The 20,996-nt window shown below is 35.4% G+C and overlaps 1 protein-coding gene across 1 annotated transcript in view; it reads right to left on the bottom strand.

Annotated features, from left to right (window-relative positions):
* Nucleotides 1–242: 242 nt before the first annotated feature.
* Nucleotides 243–20,996, bottom strand: part of LOC124554879 (protein artichoke) — a 175,052-nt gene continuing 154,298 nt past the window's right edge. Inside the window, exons 9-13 of the mRNA XM_047128550.1 lie at nt 18,373–18,473; nt 17,682–17,877; nt 17,334–17,597; nt 5,772–6,003; nt 243–723 (exon numbers count right to left, since the gene is read on the bottom strand). Of these exons, the coding sequence (XP_046984506.1) occupies nt 342–723; nt 5,772–6,003; nt 17,334–17,597; nt 17,682–17,877; nt 18,373–18,473 (1,175 nt within the window). The 3' untranslated portion in view covers nt 243–341. The remainder of the gene's footprint in view (nt 724–5,771; nt 6,004–17,333; nt 17,598–17,681; nt 17,878–18,372; nt 18,474–20,996) is intronic.

Below are 20,996 nucleotides of genomic sequence, written 5' to 3'. Positions count from 1 at the left end.
ATTAAGAACAGTAGCTTCATTTATTTCTATTATCAGCTATCAGCCATAGCTTCATTTATTTCTGTCATCAGCTAACAGCCAATGCAAACATTTTGACACAGCTGCATGTTTTGTTATGCTTCTAATTATCTGTTAAGTAAATAAGGTCAATTTAATTTAAAGTTAAGAATTAACTTGTATCTTAAGCTGATGCTAGACAGCTTTTTATAGTTCATAAAATCAATGGGATACTACTGAAGGCAAAGATTTAAATGAATTTTATTAATCAAGAGTATGACCAAGTGTTGCCAGAAAAAATGTCTTTGTATAATATGACTATGTGAAAGATCTCTAAGATATTATCAGAACCTGAATATGGCATATACTGCAAAAAATAATAATGTCATAGTACTTGGTAATGGAAGTGCTGCTGATAAGGCACTAATAGAACCATCCATAGGAACACGCTCACACTGACTCATCCTCCATTTACGAATGTTTCCTTCACTGTCTCTTGCTAACAAGCACATTTGTAGGTCACCATGTCGTTTGGGTAAATCTTTCACAACATAGCTACGTGTTATGTAGGATAAGTCTTTCTCAAACAAATTCTGTACAAGTAGGTGTTGATTAGTGCTTTCATTTGATTGCATATTAGGCAGATCTCTCATTAGCAAGTGAAAGTCACCAATGTCTTCAGTACTTGACACATACCATGCCAGGCTAAGGTCACCCTTTTCATTCCTATAATATAAAACAGAATTTTGTAAGTTGATAACAAGAATTTGTGTAGAGCCTGAAAGACATACAGAATTTAGTTTATATTTTAAGACAGCAACGTGTGAAACATGGTATTTTACTATAATTATGACTGGAGTTGGGAAATATTTTTGTTTAAAAATGTAATTAAATATTAGGTTACATTCAAGTTCATTACAGTTCACCAGTGTTTCCAGCCGCTTCAGAAGATAATATTATGAACAGTATCATTCTCTCTCTTTTTCTCCATCTCTCTTCTCCTTGTCCTCGTTTTTTGCTTTTCTGTTTGAAAAAAACAGAATACACTGCTATTTTACAGTATATTACTGTATTTTTTTCTGTAAAAGTCTATATTTTGTCTTTCGTGCCAATATCAAATACTATAATAAAAGTTCTTAGACCATTAACATATCATACCTGCTAAAGTGAGCTCAAAGCTGACCTTAGCAGATATGTAGTATTAATGGTCTAAGAACTTTTAGTATTATAATTGATAATGGCATTAAAGCTGAAACCTAGATTGTACAGAAGAAAAATACAGTAATATACAATCAGATGGTGACCTATTCTTTTGGAAAATATTGTATGACTCTGACTCAGCACCATCGAGTACCATTCTGTCAGTGTTTGTTAATTGTGTAATTGTTATAGTTTCAGTCAAAGATAAAACGTTGTTATAGAAAGTAAATGAGGACTATTTTATTTTAACTGTGAATAATACAATTTTAAACATTGAAGATATGTCTTTTATGTGCCACATTTTCACAAAATGAATTCTGTATGAATGGAGAAAAAGGTTGTATTCAATAAATAATGTAACTTGTAATTTGAAATCTCTCTCTCTCTCTATCTCTCTCTCTCTCTCCACACACACACACACACACACACACACACACACACACACACACACACACACACACACACACACGCGTTAATCATTCACATTTGTCAAGAAGCCTGCCTCCTGAATTTTTTCACTCACAGAAGAATGTTATAAACAGAACTGTTACACATAAGTGCTACACTAACAGAGTGAGGATTTCAGAAATAGTGTTGGATATTGCAAGCTTATTGTTCATAATGTTTGTCATATAACAAACTAACTTTCATCCATTTGATGACTTAAGACTGTCTTTTCATTTTCTCTTTACTAGATCACACAAATTGGTTTCCAGCTACTCTGATAAAATCTACCAAACTGACATGAAAAACAGCACATTCAAGTTTCATGTAAGACACCAAACATAAACATGTACTAACCCCTTCAAAAAATGGCAACACTCAGAAAGAATGGCCTTAGTAATCCACTGTCAAATGATGATTAGAATTGTGCTTCAGGAATAATTGCATGAGATTGCAGAGAGGTGTCTTTTGGGCTCAAACAGGGAATGTTGTTATCACAGTTGTGCATTTGTGGAAACAGTGGACAGAAGAAGACTGTAGACAGCAACATGTGGATATTGGCCCACACAATGTGACCAATGCAGACGATGAATGCAATCTTGTCTACATGACCATAACTGATAGTGTGGACCACCACTGGATGAAACATGTGATCTTGATTTTCATGTAAATAGAGCAAACTATAAAACAACTGCAAAATCAGGAAGGTTGTAGAGCCTGAGGTACTGCCTCTTCTTCAGGCTATTAACATATAACATTTTAGCAGTAAAAGGTCCAACCACATGTCAAGCTATAGTCAGAGAAGTACAGATAAAGCCTTCTCAAATGAAACTTGAGAAAATTCCACTCCACAGATTCCACTCCTACCAGATTAAAACTGTGTGGTGGACTGGGACTGAAATCTGGAACCTTTTCCTTTTGTAGGCAAATGCTCTACTGACAGAGCTACCCAAGCACAACTCACAACCGACCCTCACAGCTTTACTTCCACCAGTACCTCATCTCCTACCTTCCAAGCTTCACAGACGTTCTCCTGCAAAACATGCAGGACTAGCAGTCCTGGAAGAAATGATATTGCAGAGGCATGGCTTAGCCACAGCCTTGGGGATTGTCTCCAGAATGATATTTGCACTCTGCAACAGAGTGTATCCTATATTAAACTTTCCGGCAGATTAAAATGGTGTGCTGGATGAGGACTCCAACCCAGGATCTTTTGTGCTCTACTGACTGAGCTACCTACCCAAACACGACCTGCTCTCACAGCTTTATTTCCACCAGTACTACTTCTTCTACCTTCCAGAGTGAAAATTTCATTCTGGAAAGTCTCAGAAGTTCTAATAAGTATACATTTCACATAAACTTTTAACAAGAAACAATACATTTAAAAAGTAACAACTTATTAACACTAGAAATTTTTGGAGACTGCAATCAAGAATTTCAGTCACTTATGAACCTGTTCATAAATACTTTTTGATATAGTAACATCCCATCCAAGCAATGAGATTTAAGGAAAATATTGTCTATTTGAGACAAATTACAAATTGAACAATATTTACATATAACGTTATAGCAGTAAATGCCTGAAGGGCTATGCAAAATGGTCTATCAGTAATTCACTGCCACTATGCAGGGATATTTTTGAGCATATCATAAACACTACATTGTTCAATCAAAATACTTCTTCTTTATGTTAAGCAATAAAGTAAAAGAGTTGACATTTCTTGAGCAGTACTGCATAGTAGGGTTGCTTGAAATAGCTGGCATTGTGAAATATCAATAAGGTTTCATGAACAACACAATGAATCTCATAGTGGTGGGTATCTATAACCCACCAAATGGACAGTTGAGTCATTTCTTCAACCACCTTAATAACTTGGTTGGACAGGTCCAAATAACCTCACTATAATGGGCGATTTAAATACTGATTCAACTTCCTGTAATATCAGTAGATGGAAATTATCAAATAAATTAAATATGTATACCATAATCTTACAAATATAGTAACTTAAGCGCCCAGGACAACAAACTAATCTCCTGTATGATAAACTATGTAATAATTAGAAAATATGATAAAAATGGTATTGAGCTCAGTAACCTAGAGTTCCACTAATACTGCCATTATTTCCAGGAAACTGATAGTTTACCTGTGGATCCTACAGAAATGATAAAAATAATTCAGCAGATGTGAAGCCTAACTACTGTGAACAAAATCACACTCAAAAATACAGTAGATGAGAAAATTGAGACAGTGTCTTTCCGTTAGAAGGATCAAAAACTATATGGGATGAATTTAATCCAATCCTGCTCAGGCATTTTGATTGCTGTTGTCCAGTTAAAACAGTAACAATATCACTGACTCCCAATCAGTGGGAAAAAAAGAGCTTGAAATTAGCAGCTAGATTAGTCAAACTAAGACAGAATATCCATGACCTCTGTGTTGTACAAGTCATCTGCACTGTATATTTTTAAGGAAAGATATACCTAAATCTTAAGAAAAAAGTCCACACTGAATTAATGACACAGTTAGCAAATGTATGCCATGCCTCATAGAACATCACTAACAAATACTGTAGAAGATATACAAACACAAAAGTGGAAGCAAAAAATATCTGACATGGAGGTCAACAAGTCCATAAAACTGTCTAATCTTCATAATGAACATTGTGTTTTACAAACTGGTGCCATAATTCCAGGCTCAGAACCACTTATCAACTCAACACATTGCTACACAATCGACAAGAGCTTTGAATTCGGGGGAGTAAAAGAACAAGACATAAAAAAATAATTCTATAGCTAAAATATGGCAACACAAATGGTTTGGGTCGTCTTTTCAGCACAGTAATTAAAATTTTGCAGATAATCAAGATAATTCTGTAGCTAAAGATGGTCACTCAAGTGGTTTGGATGATCTTTCCACCACAGTAATTAAAATTGCAAAATCTTCTGGTTAAACCAGTTACATATCTCATCTGCTGTAGCATCAAAGAAGGTATGTTTCCCAGTGCACTGAAAAGAAGTGTAGTCCAACAGCTGCATAAAAAAGGATCGAAGGTGAAAGCATCCTACAGCCAAAATGAGATAATTTTTGAGTTAGTGTTGTCTCCTTGCTGAAACTAAATCAGTATTTTGAAAGGATTGCAATATCACAACAGCTGTCACAGAATTTTTGTATAAAGTCTATAGCTGTCTTGATGAAATGAAGAACATTGTGGGCATATTTTTAGATCTCACAAGGGCATTTGATCCAATCAGCCACACACTGTTCTCACAGAAACTGAGCAATTGCAGTATCAGACACATGTCTCTTAAACTCCTGTCTACATACCTGAAAAATCATAAACAATGCACAAATATAAATTATCATGGGGTGAGAAAAAACAACATTCAGTCCATGAGTGAAACAGAAATGGAAGGTGTGCTGTAGGGATCAATATGGGGCCCGTTTTTGTTTCTCGTGTATTTAGATGATATTGTAAAAATTTCTAATTACCATACAATTACTTATGCTGATGCCACCTCTGTGCTATTTTGTGGTGAAAATGGAGAGGAGATAACTCATTTTTCAACACATGGGACATCAGAAGTGATTAAATATTTTTGTAACATGGGCCCTAAAGTCCATACTGGGAAATTAGAATTACTGGAGTTCAAAGCAGGGCACTCATTCCACAGATGAATAGGAAGTACTTGTGGAATTTTATATGTAGGTAGTGAGGAGTGTAAATTCTTTGGTCTGCACTTGGATGGCATTCTTCGATGAGAAATTCATATTAACTTCATACACAGTGAATATGTAGTGCATTGTACTAGCTTAGCTGGCTGTTCAAAACAGTATATAATTGACTGCTGAGGAAATTCTAAGCTATACATGTCATGTATTGACCTTTGTAGATAAATATGATATTTATTAAAGTTTTGTACCCAAGTATCATATGTATTTAAACTTTGTACACAAATATGATATGTATTGACCTTGTGCATAATATGATATTTTTCAGAGTGATTATTTAATGACTGCATGCAAAAAGGAATGTAAATAAATAAAAAATCAAGGGAATAGCTAACAATTACAAAGTTTGACCCTCAAATCTGAAAAGAAGATTTTTAAATAATATTTACATGTAACTTACTTTTTAACATTTCTGAATTTTATATCAGGATTGACATCAAAGGCAGGATCATTTTTATATTCTCGCTCAGAGTCACAGGTCATCTTGTCCTCACTGACACTACTAAGAGATTGGTTGAACAGATATTCTGGTTGAGCACAGCGAATATCTTTCCAGTGCTGTTTGACATTAAGCTGTGATGACATCCAGTGCTTCAATGGACGCACAAGGCAGTTACATGATAAAGGATTTCCTGAAATGAATTATCATTATTGCTATTGTTGTTTTTATTGTTGTTATTACTACTAATATTCTTAATATTATAAAGCACTGATATACACAACAATATATATCTTTATGACCTAATTGTTTTGAAACTCATTTTTGTCTTTGTACTTACACTTAAGCTGCAAAGTATCATTAACATTATCAGTTGTAAAGTTTGTTTTCTTTGCTGACAAAACGAAAATTGTGTTAAATTGTAAATCAAGTAGAGTTACTTAAATTTCAAATGGGTTCTAGACAATTCATTGTCATCGTACCATGTTAAATAAATAAAATAATTAAAATTTAACTTAAAAAAATCTGCAAGAGACTTACATCCACCATGTGAATAAAATATGGAGACATGCAGTTGAAAAAGGTGTCCAGTGTTAAATTCTTACAATAGGACCTTTATAATAAATTCAGTTAGGTAGAACATTTTGTAGAAATGCTGAAACAACTTGACAAATCTTTATTTATAATGGATATGCTGTCTGGAGCAGCTCAAGAGTACCAAAGAAAGCTTACGTACTATACTTTCCTTCATTCCATACTATCATACACTTTAATATTCTCTAGTAATTCATCAGATAAGTTAACATTTTCTGACCCCAGAAATGTACAGTATGAATAATTTGTGGTGTAAATTTAGGAACATTTTGCAGGAGCCAATTGAAAAAATGAGTATACTACTTACTTCTTCTCAGTATATTTATTCTTAATGAAATTTGCCATAAATAATGTATCTCTTTATGGTTTTTGATAGCTCAGTTCATGGAATCATTGCTGGGAATAATCTACATAAAGACTTACTGTCACTGACTTTGGTGCGGTAATGTTTTATTATCAGGAAAACACACACACACACACACACATGCTGATGAGCCAAAACATTATGAACACTTCGGACTTGTGGGCACATGACACATGATGGCGCTGATAGGAAAGTATAGCGACGCTTCTCTCTCGTTAAAAAGGCAAAAAATGAACAGTTCTTCGTGTAGAGAATGGAAAAAGCGTGTGATGAAGGGTATCCTGTGTATCAAATGCAACTTCTGGTTACACGAAAAGTGCACGAAAGTAAATCTAAAGTTCGTCAGCGATGATTTTCCGTGGACATGTCACGGTTGTTTACGTGACGAAACGGCCGATCTTGTAAGTGCAGTTGATACAAAAAACGAAATTATAAAGTTACTACGAAGTCACATTGAGGCATTAAAAACCGAACTTCAACCATCAAGAAAGAAAACGATACATTAATACAAGAAAAGAAGTCCTGTGTGTGTAAAAGCCATCAAACGGAAAAGCAAGAAGATCGCGAAAATACGAATGACCGATCGTACTTTAAAAACAACATTTCAAGTGTTCCCGTTAATGTCTCGGTAAACTCAGTAAGCCAAAAACCGGAAGATAAATATAAATGGAAGGTGGTGATATACAGCAAAAGGAAAAACAAGGCGACAGATACGCAACAAAAGGAAAATGACTTTTTAATAATTGGCGATTCTCTGCTGAAGAATATCGCTGTCCCCAATAGCAAGATCGACGTACGACCTGGTATTAGAACGCATCAACTCGGTACACATTTTAAAAATATGGTAAATGCAAGTCAAGATACTACAGAACCAGATTCTGAAACCAGGCATAACTATAATGGGGTGTTTATACATGTTGGAACGAATTCGTTAAGGAGCAGCAGTGAGGAAGAAATGGCAAGCGAAACAAGAAACATGATTCGTTCTGCAAGAAATATGTATGCAGGATCTCGTCTGATACTTAGCGGAATCACAAACAGAAAGTCGGTGAGTGAAAAATATATCGCCAAAATAAACTGTGCTCTTAAAGAACAATGTGATCATCTTGGGGCAATTTTTATAGACCCAAACAAATTCCTATGTGAAAACTCACTAGCGAAGGATGGCTTGCATTTAAATAGACTGGGGTCTGTAACGTTCAGCAGAATGTTTGCAGATGTCTGCAAAATCATTAGATGCAAGGGAAACTAATATGGTCTGAAGGGGGTGAAAAATCATACACTCCAGCTGGAAAAGAAAAATATAAGCACCATACAAAAAAAAGACGATACTAAAGAATTTGCCCCAGAATGCAGCTCACGACATGTAAACCAACAAAAGAAAAATCACATAAAAGTACTTCATCAAAATATTCAATACTTTGGTAACAAAACATTAGAAGCAGAAGTACTCCTGAGTGAAGTAAGACCAGACATATTATGCATAAGTGAACATGGACTAACTGAAAGCAAAATACATAATGTGGCAATAAAGGACTACAAACTAGCTAGTTACTTCTGCAGATCTAAATATAAGGGTGGTGGCGTTTGTATATATATTAAAACAGGTACTCTATCAAAGAATGTAAACATTGAAGCTGCTACATTTCCCATAGCTGGAGAAAAAGGCTTTGAAGTTACTGGTATAGTGGCAGAGGATTTTAGAGTGTTTTGTGTGTACAGGTCACCATGTGGCAATATTAGCATCTTTCTAAAAAAAAGTTGCTAGCTTATTGAGAATGAATATGAAGAGAAATCTCATTATATGTGGAGACTTCAACATTGACATGGGAAAAGACAAAAAATAAGACGGGATTTTGAAGAATTGTTAATACAGCATAACATGAAATTGACAATAACTGCACCAACAAGAGTGACAATTATTGACAACATAATTACTAATAATGTGTAACTATGAGTCACATGTAGTTCAGACAGAAATATCTGATCATCATGGACAACTAGTCAGCTTTTGCAGAAGTAATGACACAGTATCAGAACCAAAACAAACAACCAAAGAAATTAGGATCATCAGTGAACAAAATATCAACATCTTTAGAACAATGTTAAGTAAGGAAACCTGGAATGAAACCCTACAGGCCCAGAGTGTAAATGAAAAATATGATGCACTTATTTCAACAATTAAGTACCATTTTAATGAAGCATTTCCCAAAGTAAAGAGACAAGAAAGGCAGCAAGATCAAACACAGTGGATTACCAGTGAAATACTAGAACAGCGAAGGAAGCTTCAGGACATGAGACGGATGGGCGAAGCTGAAAACTATAAAATGTTAAAAAAGAAGTATAGAAAAACAATAAGAGAAGCGAAAGCAAGAGCAATTGACACCACTATAGCGAACTCAAAAAACAAGGCAAAGGCAGCTTGGAATGCAATCAATGCTGAAAGAAAGGAAAAAGATGGGTCAAACAAAGAAGAAGGTATTAGGTCAATTAAAATAGACAACACAGTGGTCACAGATGGTATGGAAATAGCAAACATACTGAATAATAACTATATCAGTGTAGTAGAAAACCTAAAATTGGAAAGAAATAGTCAAAAACAGATGGGTATTAAGGTACCAAAAAGATCATGCAGTACTATGTTCTTAAGACCAGTCACGGAAGATGAATTGCGGAAAACTATACAGAAACTGAAGTCCAAGAAATCAGCTGGTGATGATGAAATATCAAATCATGTAATAAAGCTGGTATGTGAGGAGATAATAACACCACTGCTGAACATAGCAAACTGTTCTTTCAGAGATGCAATTTTTCAGAAAAACTGAAGATAACGAAGGTAGTGCCAGTGTACAAGAAAGGGTGTAAGGATGATCCCAACAACTACAGGCCAGTTTCATTGATATCAGGTTTCTCAAAAATCCTAGAAATGCTTATGTATACCAGATTAGTTAACTATTTGGACAAACATAACATTCTCATGACCTCACAACATGGTTTCAGAAAGGGTAAATCTACAGAATCAGCAATTGTCAGTCTAACAGAATACATTTTACAGTCCTTAGATGAGAAAAAGGTTGTCTCTGCAATGTTTCTGGATCTTTCAAAGGCATTTGACACCATTGACCATGAAATTCTGATACAAAAATTAAGCAACTATGGCATTCGGGGGCAACCAGGTGAATGGAAAAAATCATACTTGTGCAACCGCAAGCAGTATGTATCATTAGGAAACTCATACCAATCAGAAACCAAATCCATCAAATATGGAGTGCCGCAGGGTTCGGTAATGGGGCCATTGTTATTTCATGTATTTGTTAATGATATAGGTGTTGAGGAGGAAGAAAAGAAAATATTGTATGCTGATGACATGACAGTACTAAATAGTGACCAAAATATGGAACAGCTTGAGAGAAGAGCATACATATCTGCAAATGTCACAGCTCAATGGCTGTTGGAAAATGAACTGGTTATAAATCTGAAAAAGACTATGTATGCAGTGTTTAAAAACAAGGAAAAGGCTGTAGAGCATGGATTTAGAGGTTGATGGAACAAGGCTGGAAGAAGTAGAATCTGCTAGATTCTTAGGTATTCTTGTGGATTATGAACTGAAATGGAAAAAAACATAATAATAATGTCTGTAAGAAACTGAGCTCTGTCATATTCTTAATGATGCAGCTATCACAGTATTCAGACAAGAACTTTCTGTGTACAGTGTATCATGGACTTTTCGAACCATACTTACAGTATGGAGTGACTGTGTGGGGAAACTCAAACAAACAAGAGACAAAACAAGTGTTCACATTACAAAAAAAAGCAATTAGGACCATTTTAAGAAGAAAGACCTCTGAAACATGCAGAAACTGTTTCAAGAATTTAGGTATCTTAACTTTTTCATCGTTGTATATATACAAAACAATAATGTGCATCACAAAAGGTAGTGAGGACTGGATTACAAATGCTAGTGTACACACCCACAATACAAGAAAGAAGAAAGAAGAATGAAGTATGGAGCATACCCCAACGACTGGCAATGCTAGAAAAGGACCGCAGTACTCTGGTATCAGACTACTAAGAAGTCTGCCCAAAACCCTGCAAGATAGTGTACTTCACAATGACTTTCCAAAGAAACTTAAAGACTATCTCATTGAAAAAGAGTTTTACAGTGTTGCAGAATACTTATGCCATTAAATTTGTATATATTGTTACTCATTATCAGTGATGTAAAAATGTAAGCTAAAGGTGTAGAAAAATAAGTGATAAAGAATGTTAATACTTTGACATGTCCTATATTACACATACAATTACTGTACACAATGTAATCTTACAGGACCAAATAAAATTCAATTCAATTCAATGTGTATCATCAGAGCAGACATGAATGGGGAATCATTCTAACAACAACACAGATTGCAAATGGGGAAATCCATTGACATAAGTGACTTTGACAAAGGGCACATTGTTATAGCTTGGAGCCTGGGAATAAGGATCACAGAGAAGATGAAGTTGGTTGGCTGTTCACATGCCATTGTTGTGAGCATCTATGGAAAGTGGTTGAAGAACAGAAAAACTATGAGTAGGCAACAAGATGCTGGATGTCCACACCTCATCTCAAGATGTAAAGTTCAGAGGTTTGCCCACACTGTAAAGCAGGATAGGTAATAATCCGTATCATGTCTGACAACAGTGCACAATGCTGGTGCAGGTTCAACTGTTTCAGAACAGTAGATGATGCCTACCTGTTCCCATGTTGACACTGTGTCATCATAAGTTACAGTAAGCACAGGGTCATTGAGATTGGACCATGAATCAATGGAAACATGTTGCTTGGTCAAATAAATCATGTTTCTTGTTGATCATCATCTCTGGACAAACTATGGACTGACATGCATCCCATCATGGTTGATGCCTTTTCCAACAGCTGTGGCATCTTCCACCAGGATCACTGGCTGAGTCACGAGGCCAGACTCATGCAGTGGCGATTTAAGGAGCATGATAGTGAACTAAAGTTGATGTCTTGGCCACCTAATTCATCTGATCTGAACCCAGTGGAACACATCTGGGACACTTATCTGGTACCTGCCTGCACTCACAAACCAGAGGCCTATAATGTATGGGGATTGCTTTGACTTGTGCGTAGACAACTTGTGCCATGTGTCCCTGGAAGTGTATTAAGGACTTGTTGAATCCATGCCATGCAGAATTCCTGCTGTATTGCATCCCAAAGGTGGTGGATCAATGAGCTATTAAACAGATATTCACATTGTTTTTTATCTCTCTCTCTCTCTCTCTCTCTCTCTCTCTCTCTCTCTCTCTCTCTCTCTCTCTCTCTCTGTGTGTGTGTGTGTGTGTGTGTGTGTGTGTGTGTGTGTCTGAGTTGAGCCACCGAAAACTAGCAAAAATTTTCCCGAACCATAATTTATTACCACATTTTCCTAACACACTAATAAATTGTGAGATGGGCAAGTTTCTTCAGTCTTTGATGGTTCACCTGAGGATGATTGGCAGGTGCTCAGTTGAAATGTCATGCAGGGAAGTGAGCATGACCAGCTGCCAGCTCAAAACTTTTATGAATGCTCTGTTTGAAGAGCAAGTTTTAAAATTAACATATGTTATGCATTTTTTCTTAAATCTTCCACAACTTTGAGAATCTCTACACTATGAGTTTATGTTCTGACCAGTGTATCTAATATTGTCAAATCTGCCACAACCTTTTGCTTTTCAATTTTGTATAGTGCATTATACAGATGGATAACTATGCAGAGTTTGTACACATTTTTCTTTCATTCTTCAGCAGCTTTTAGTCAAAATTTCATTCATTTCACCTTCACTTTTAGAAACATATTTTTAATCCCTGGAGATTAGACATCATGACAGATCAAGTCAAGGTTTGGAACATGGATGACCTATATTATTCATGATATATTCAGTATTTGTAACATTAGTGATTCAGAAAACTGCAGTAAATGAATACAGTTCTTATAACTCATGATGTTCCCCTCTGTCACTGACTGAATCTTATTCTGTTTATTGAACACACTCATCACCACCACAGTCGTAGATCATTGTCTTTATCTGAATCTTTCTTATTTTATTCCCTGTGTCCTTATGCAAGATATATTATGTAGACAGTACAGCTGTCCAACCGAAATACCTGTTCTCTAAACATGATAAAAGATGAGTCAGCATTATCTGACAGTTTCTGAATTTATGAATGATTTATTATGTGGCGATAAAGTTGTGGGAACAAAGGAACACAATAATACTGATTAAAGGTTGTAACACATATCACAGCATCGTAATCAGAAGTTTATTACATACCTAAGCACTAGAAACCATAATTACCTATCACAGCTTTTTCCCTACATATTTTTATATGTCCACTACTGTACTGCCTTTCATTGAAAAAATATTGATATGCCATGTCAGTATCTTGATGTCTATATTTGTTGTACAAGTAAACTACGTACTTTGTAAAACTGTGATTCATTGTTAGAAAGAAGTAAGCCAGAGGTTTGCTATTTTATTTTCTCTAATATTGAAAGGATAAGTCCAATCAAACACATCTCTCTAGAATGGTATTATCATAGCCAATGATGCTTACATATGTCAGCAACTCATTTGTGAGAAAAACAGTTATTGTCGATTTTCTCAATTCCAGAAAAAATGACTTGATTCGTTTTATGGAGTGACTGATTCAATTAAAGATGAGTTTTATGCCTTCTGGGTATTGACTTTCCCTCCAGTTATCATCACTAGCTACAGAAACATCATCCATCATTATTGGTGCTGTGATAATGATCTGAATGTTCTAGTTGTGACTCAAACAATGACAAGATCAAGGTACAAACAAATTCTGCCCATAATTCATTTATTAGTATGTCTCCCATTAATACAGATAAACCAATACATTTAAGTGAAACTGGAACCCAAAATAATCGAGCTCATTTCCCACATTTTGTTGCTATAGCCTATGTGGGAGATGTGAAAACAGTGCTCTTAATAATGTTGAATCATGACTTCATTCAAGGCATATCCCATGTAAATGTGAGGAAAAACTATTTTAATCAGTATTATTTCTCAAGAACCAATGTATGTTGATGATGATGCCACTGTGACTGGACACAACTGTCAAAATACCTTTTCAAAAAAATAATTAAATGCCAAAATATCATAGTTGACTTCATTTTCTTTATACTAATACTTCTTTATGACCCACTCTAATTATGTACCAATTACTTTAAGAATAGTTGATGTCAAAAAAGAAAAATTAGGACAGTAAAGGTTTAGTAGGATCCCTATGTATTGAATTTGACAACCAGGAAGTCGACTCAGACAACTAAAAGCTAGTAATAATTCTGACCTCCTGGATTGAAAACCATAGTTTTCTAGAGTCCTTCTGTGACAAAAATGTGTCCCATGAGTTTCATGCAAATATTTCCCATAGCAGACAGAACCATTCAGATATGTATATATTTCTGGGATGGTTCTCCAAAGCCACTAAATTTTATCCCTTTGACACTGTTCTAATTACGATATTGCAATTTCAGTGTTATTCTGATGATGATGCACTGTTTTGACCACAGCCACTATTAAACACATCAGATGAATTCCCAGTTGTGAATAATGACTACCATCACCTGTAGAATGGAATGACAACAATGAAAATTTGTGCCAGACTGGGAATAGAATCCGGATTTCCTGCTTATCGCGAGCGGTTGCCTTACTATTTGCTTATCCATGCACGACTCACTGACCCAAAATTCTATTTGTTGTCACCCATACATCTATGATCTGTACTTGCCCATCCATTCTGTGTATTCCCATACAGATTACAAGTTTCGCTTGAAAGTTGCATGCCCGGTACCGGCAGATAAATACAATATTGCAGTGCCGGTGCTATTCTGATTGATAACAACAACCACTCAGTCTCACCACTGACAGCTTTGTCCAAAAGTCTTGAAAAAGTAATGCATTCAAGAGTAGCTTTACATATTTCTAAAAATGAAGTACTAATGAAACGTCAATTTGGTTTTCAGAAAGGCTTTTTAACAGAAAATGCTATATATACTTTCACTGATCAAATATCAAATGCTCTGAATAACGGAACATCAGCCATTGGGATATTCTGTGATCTCTCAAAGGCATCTGACTGTGTGAATCATGAAATTTTTCTAGATAAGCTTAAGTATTATGGTATGAGTGGGACTGTATGCAAATTGTTTAACTCATATTTAACTCGAAGAATACAGAGGGTTGAAATTAACAGTACAGATAATTTGCATAAATCACCAGAGTCCTCTAACTGGGGAGGCATCAAGAATGGTATCCCACAGGATTCTGTCTTGGGTCCCTTATTGTTCTTAACATATATTAATGACTTGCCACTCTATATTTATAAAAATCAAAGCTAGCTCTTTTTGCTGATGATACAAGTAATCACCCCCCCCCCCCTGCCCCCCTCCCCCACCCCTCAAAAAAAGAGAGAATTAGCTAAGGAAATTGTAAATACTGTCTTCCAGAAAACTGTTGAGTACTTCTCTGCAAATTCTGAGAAAACACAGTATATACAATCTTGTACAGAAAATGGCATAACACCATTGATAAATATAGACTTTGAACAGAAGTCTGTGGCTAAGGCAGAATATTCAAAACTTCAGGTTGAACTGGATGAAACACATTGATAACATTCTGAATGGTTAGGTACAGCTCCTTATGCTATGAGGGTTATTGCAAATTTTGGTGATAAACAGACCAGTAGGTACCCTACTATGCCCATTTTCATTCACTACTTTCATATGGCATCATATTTTGGAGTAAATCATCACTAAGAGAAAAAGTATTCATTGTCCAAAAGCATGTAATCAGAATAATAGCTGGAGCCCACACAAGGTCACCTTCAAGACATTTGTTCAAGGAGCTCAGGATATTTACAGTACCTTCGTAATACATATATTCACTTAGAATCTTTTTTATTAATAATCCATCCCTGTTCAAAAATATCAGCAAAGTACATAGCAGCAACACTAGAAGAAAGGATGATCACTATTCTGCATTAAATCTGACTTTGGTACAGAAAGGGGTGAATTATGCTGCCACAAAAATCTTTAGTGATTTGCCAAATAGCATTAAAAGTCTGACAAACAGCCAACTAGCATTTAAGAACAAATTAAAAGAATTTTTGAATGATAACTCCTAATCAACAGATGAATTTTTAGATATGAAGTAGTAACCATATATATAAAAAATATCATGTAAAGAAAACTTATGTGAAACTGACACATTCCACATCATTACGAAATGTTGTATTCATTATGTATGGAACAAGGAAATGTGTGTTTGGGCTATACTAAAAAAGAATTGTTTCATTGCACCATTATGCAACTTTTAAAAAATGTGAAATTCTGATATTTTAAAACAGAAATATGCAAGTCACTATAGAAAAAAGTTGATTGACCAAACAATGATGTTAGTAATAGAATACTTAAAATATTTTTACCATTGGTAGCAAACTTGGTAGTTATTTGGTTTGCTGGTTAGTGCTCCTAACAATAATATTATTAAAATCTGTTAACTATATTGGATGGGAGGCCCTAAAAGGCATAAAAGATTTGTTTGAAATAATTACAGTTATTTGTAATTCGTTATAATTAATAAATATATTAATATACAGAAATAAATATTTATGACTGTCTTAGTGTCACCAGACATACTGATGACCATAGATGTTAAGTCCCATAGTGCTCAACCAGCCAACCAGACATACTTGTGGACATGTCCTCACAGCAAGGTAAAATCATTGTGGTCTTAACAAAGGCAATAGTAAGTAAATGCTGATGCATAACAACTAATAATTTTATGAGACAAGTCATTAGTCAATAGATTGATTTCCTTTATAATGTAGTGAGAATTAATATTTGGTTCCACTTACAATCCCCAAAATGTCTAAAGATGATTTTTCCATGCCTTCAGTACACTATCATAACTCGTGTGATCATATCACCTAGGAATATAGGATGAGGAAGTTAATCTTGTTCTGAAAATGGTATATCCACCTTAAAGTTTGTTATGTGATAGGCCTATATCATGTTATAAATAGGTGGTAACCCAAGCATCAGATTTGTTCACTGGTTTCTCAGCTGGTCTCAAGATGGACATGAAATGGATTGTGCCTGCAATCTCTCCTCCCTTAATGATATTGCCAATTTTATGTCATAAATGGGCAGCATACTTATGGTTTAGAAATAAAGTTATTACATGAGCTATACTAATAAAACCAAACGCCAACACTGAGTCAGTCTTTCTCTCTGCAACTTACCATACACTTAATAATGGCCAGGAATAGCATGTAGGCACCTATAATATCCCATTACTAACTGCACAACAGAATATTTGTTCAAATTGTCCTTGAATTATGTGCTGTAATATGCATACAATAAATCCTACATTTTGTTTCCGAGATACATTTAGGCAGTAGGGAAAAAGAGTGAAAGGAAAAAGATAAGCTTAATTAAACTTATTGCAACCTTCTGTTGCAATGAATAATGTATATAGAAAATTACAATTACCTGAAAATAGCAAATCAGTTCCATTCTTGATTAATGGCATGATCTCAAATGGAAATTCTCTTATTTCATTATTCCTTGCATCTATATATAATAACTGTGATTTTAAAGAAGATATTTGCTTTAAAGGCAAGTTCTTTAATTTGTTGTATGACAGATACAATGAAGTCAGATTTGGTGGTGGCCCAAACACATTTCCTGGCAAATCTGTTAGTTCATTATGTGACAAATCAAGCACTTTAAGTGCTGTCAAGTTTCCAAGTGCATCTGGAAAGTATTTTAACAATTATTATTATTATATCACTTTCATATGAGATTACCAAATATACTGCAAACTTTGCTTTTACTCACTTGTCCTTATCTCATTTATAAGATTGTGGCTCACATTAAGCAACTGTAGCTTCTTAGTCCCAAATGTTATATCATATGACAGTACTGGCATTGTGTTATAGCTAAGGTCAATTTCTTGCAAACGATAAGGTATCCATGGATTGCTAGGAAATGTTTTCCTTGTTATGGAGGATATCTTGTTGTTACTCAAATTCACCTAAGGACATAGAATGCACTATAATTAATATTTCAAGAGACTTTTTTGTTGATATATATTTGTTTTATATATAACTCAGGAACACACTGGGCTCTTCATCTGTGGAATCACAAGAGACTTCTCCATTCTTAAGCCAAATGGTCCAGCCCAAGTTGACCCGTATTGACATGTTGGAGATAAGAATATTAGTTAGGGTTTATGAAATAACTATTTGAGCTGTTAGCTTAGAAAGCAGAGTGCATAGTTTTATTCACAGACATATGGGAAAAGGCATTTGAAAAGATCAATATAGCAAGAGTTTTTAATGGAATTAAATTAAAGAGAGAATAAAGAATTAATTATGTTAACTACAATACTCCTACAATTATTTTTCTGTTTTGTACAAGGATAAAAGCTACTTACTATTGTATCAGTGGATGCACTTTATTATGAAGCTGAACTAGTTTACACAGATTCATGGTACTGCAACCAATTTTCTATTCCACAGGTACTTACTCTTTCTAGTGAGAGGCAGTCATCCAATAAACCATGTGTCTTGTTATCTAACTTCTCCAGGTAGTTGTGTGAAAGGTCTAATGTGCGTAATGAAACCAGACCTACAAAATTTTTTAATGAAAATAGTAACTCCAGTCACAAAATAATGTTATGAAATGAACCAAGGTCCAGTATATTGAAATATTTTGAAAGTATTTACAAAGATAATCATGCTTTCAACATTTAATTTCATTTTTTCTTGAAGCTATTCTGATTTACACGTTGCTGAAGGCTCAATACGCTTATGTGTAAAACTGATGGAGGAAAATAACTTTCACATGATGTGTCACTGCCAATTAACGTAGCTTGATGAAACTTGAACACTACATAGAAAGAATTGCTACAGTGTAGTCTTGAAGGTAATTGACAGATATATGGAATGTGACAAACAGGAATGACACTTTTGTTGAAAAACAATCATTACAGTGAAGTCACCATGATTCATTATGGTCACCTGGACATTAAACATGGTGGCACATGACTCTTAACAGGGTATTTGATCAGCATGGATGGCAATGAATTCTCTGAAAGATGCTCCCGTGTTGGTCACAAGATCGGTAAGAAGTCATTGCGATAAGGTGTTCCATTCCTACGTGAGTGTGGCTGACAACTACAGGATGATCATTGTTGCATGTGGACATGCTGCAGTATGTTTCCCCAATGCATCCCACATGTGCTCAATGAAATTTAAGTCAGGGAAATTGGCAGGCCAGTCTATTCACCAAGTATCCTCTCGTTCTTGTGGTAGGGCATTCCATATCCTACACCAGCACAGTTGACAACTGCTGGATGGCAGTTGGTGGGTACAGAAATTTGCAGTACATCTCCTCGAGGCATCCCACATGTGCTTGATGGGATTTGAGTCTCGGAAAAAGGCAGGCTAGTCCACTTGTCAAATATTCTCTCATTCCAAGAGCTCCTCTACTTGCATTATTCCTTGTGGTCATGCATTACCATCCATAAAAATGAAGTCAGTACCAAATGTACCTCTGAAAAGATACACATGTGGAAGGGGTACAGTGTTAAAATAATGTTGACCAGTGAGTGTACCACGTTCAAAGATTTGGAGATCAGTATGCCCAGGCAACATTATGTCTCCTCACATCATAACTCTTGGATCACCAAAATGATCATATTTGACAATGTTCCTGACTGCATCACGTGTTCTGGTTTCTTGCCATGTGGGGGTATGTAAAGCATTGTTGAGCGTGATAATTTTGATGGTCCAGATGTTATGACGTGGGGAGGCATAATGTCACACGGGTGTTCTGAAAAACTTTGGACATAGTTCACTCACTGGTCATCATTATTGTAACACTGTACTCCTTGTCCAAGTGCATCTTATCAGGGGTGCATTCATCTGTGACTTCATTTTTAAGGATGATGATGTGTGACTGCATCAAACAGTGCAGGTGGAGTGGTTGTTGGAATGAGAGGATATTTGGCAAATTGACTGGCCTGTCTATTTCCCTGACTTAAATCCCACCAATCATATGTGGAATGCCTTGGGAAGATGTACTGCACATTTCCATACGCACCAACTGCATCCAGCAGTTGTCAACTGTGGTGGTGTAAGAATGGAACTTCCTCCCACAAAAGCTCTTTACCAACCTTGTGGCCAACATGGGAACACATTGCAGGGTATGAATTGCCATTGTGATGATCACACAACATGATTATAAAACCATGTAGTGTCCAGGGGGCCATCATGAATCACGGTAAGTGTATTGTTCTATACTATACTATACCAGTTAATTCAATGTATTGTCCAAGTTTCTTTGAGCTATGTTACTGGGCATTGACTCATAATGTGAAAGTTACTTTCGTCCATAAATTCTGCACACCAGTTTACATTCCATGTATGAAGTTTCATGGATGTTAGTAATTTCAAAAGCAGTTACACAAGCTTTTCTCTATACACATATTTACTTGGAATTATGGCACAATATCATTCCTATTGACACAAAAATATACAATGAACAGTTCAGAGGATGTTCTAACCAACAAAATTGAAGTTTGTTTCATCATGAGCTAACATCTAAGCTTCTACATTATAATAGTACAGTATTCTTAGGTATTAATGTTACAAATTAGCGTCATGAGTATGACACTAGTCTTGTGAAAGACTTGTAGGAAATTCTGTGATTATAAAAGGGGAAAAACTACAAGTACAAGGTCTATATGAAAACAACCAACAAACTTTCAGTTGCTGTTAAGGTATTGTTTGATGAATGTTGAGTGCAAGGAAGCTATGGTCTCCAGAGGATCATTACAGAACAATTAAACTGTATCCTGGTTTTGTCCTAATTAACTTTTTCTGTGATTACATGATAAGTGTGACAAGAGTGCAAACAAAATATTTACATTAAATCGTGGTATATGCAGTTGACAATAAAGTCACTTCTCCTTTGTATAGCTCACATCTGAAAGTCTCACTCAGTAGATTGGTTGCAATGGTCCTATTCCATAGCCATTTCATTTACAAAATATGATGCACTGGGACATTTATACATGCAGTCATCAAGTGGACCTACTTTATGAAACTTCACTGAAAATTTTCATTGATGTATGTGCTAGGACTTTTA

This window comes from Schistocerca americana, chromosome X, assembly GCF_021461395.2.
Source record: "Schistocerca americana isolate TAMUIC-IGC-003095 chromosome X, iqSchAmer2.1, whole genome shotgun sequence".
Lineage (NCBI taxonomy): Eukaryota > Metazoa > Arthropoda > Insecta > Orthoptera > Acrididae > Schistocerca > Schistocerca americana.
The sequence above is the reverse complement of the archived record's forward strand: the minus strand, read 5'-3'. Positions and strand labels throughout refer to the sequence as shown.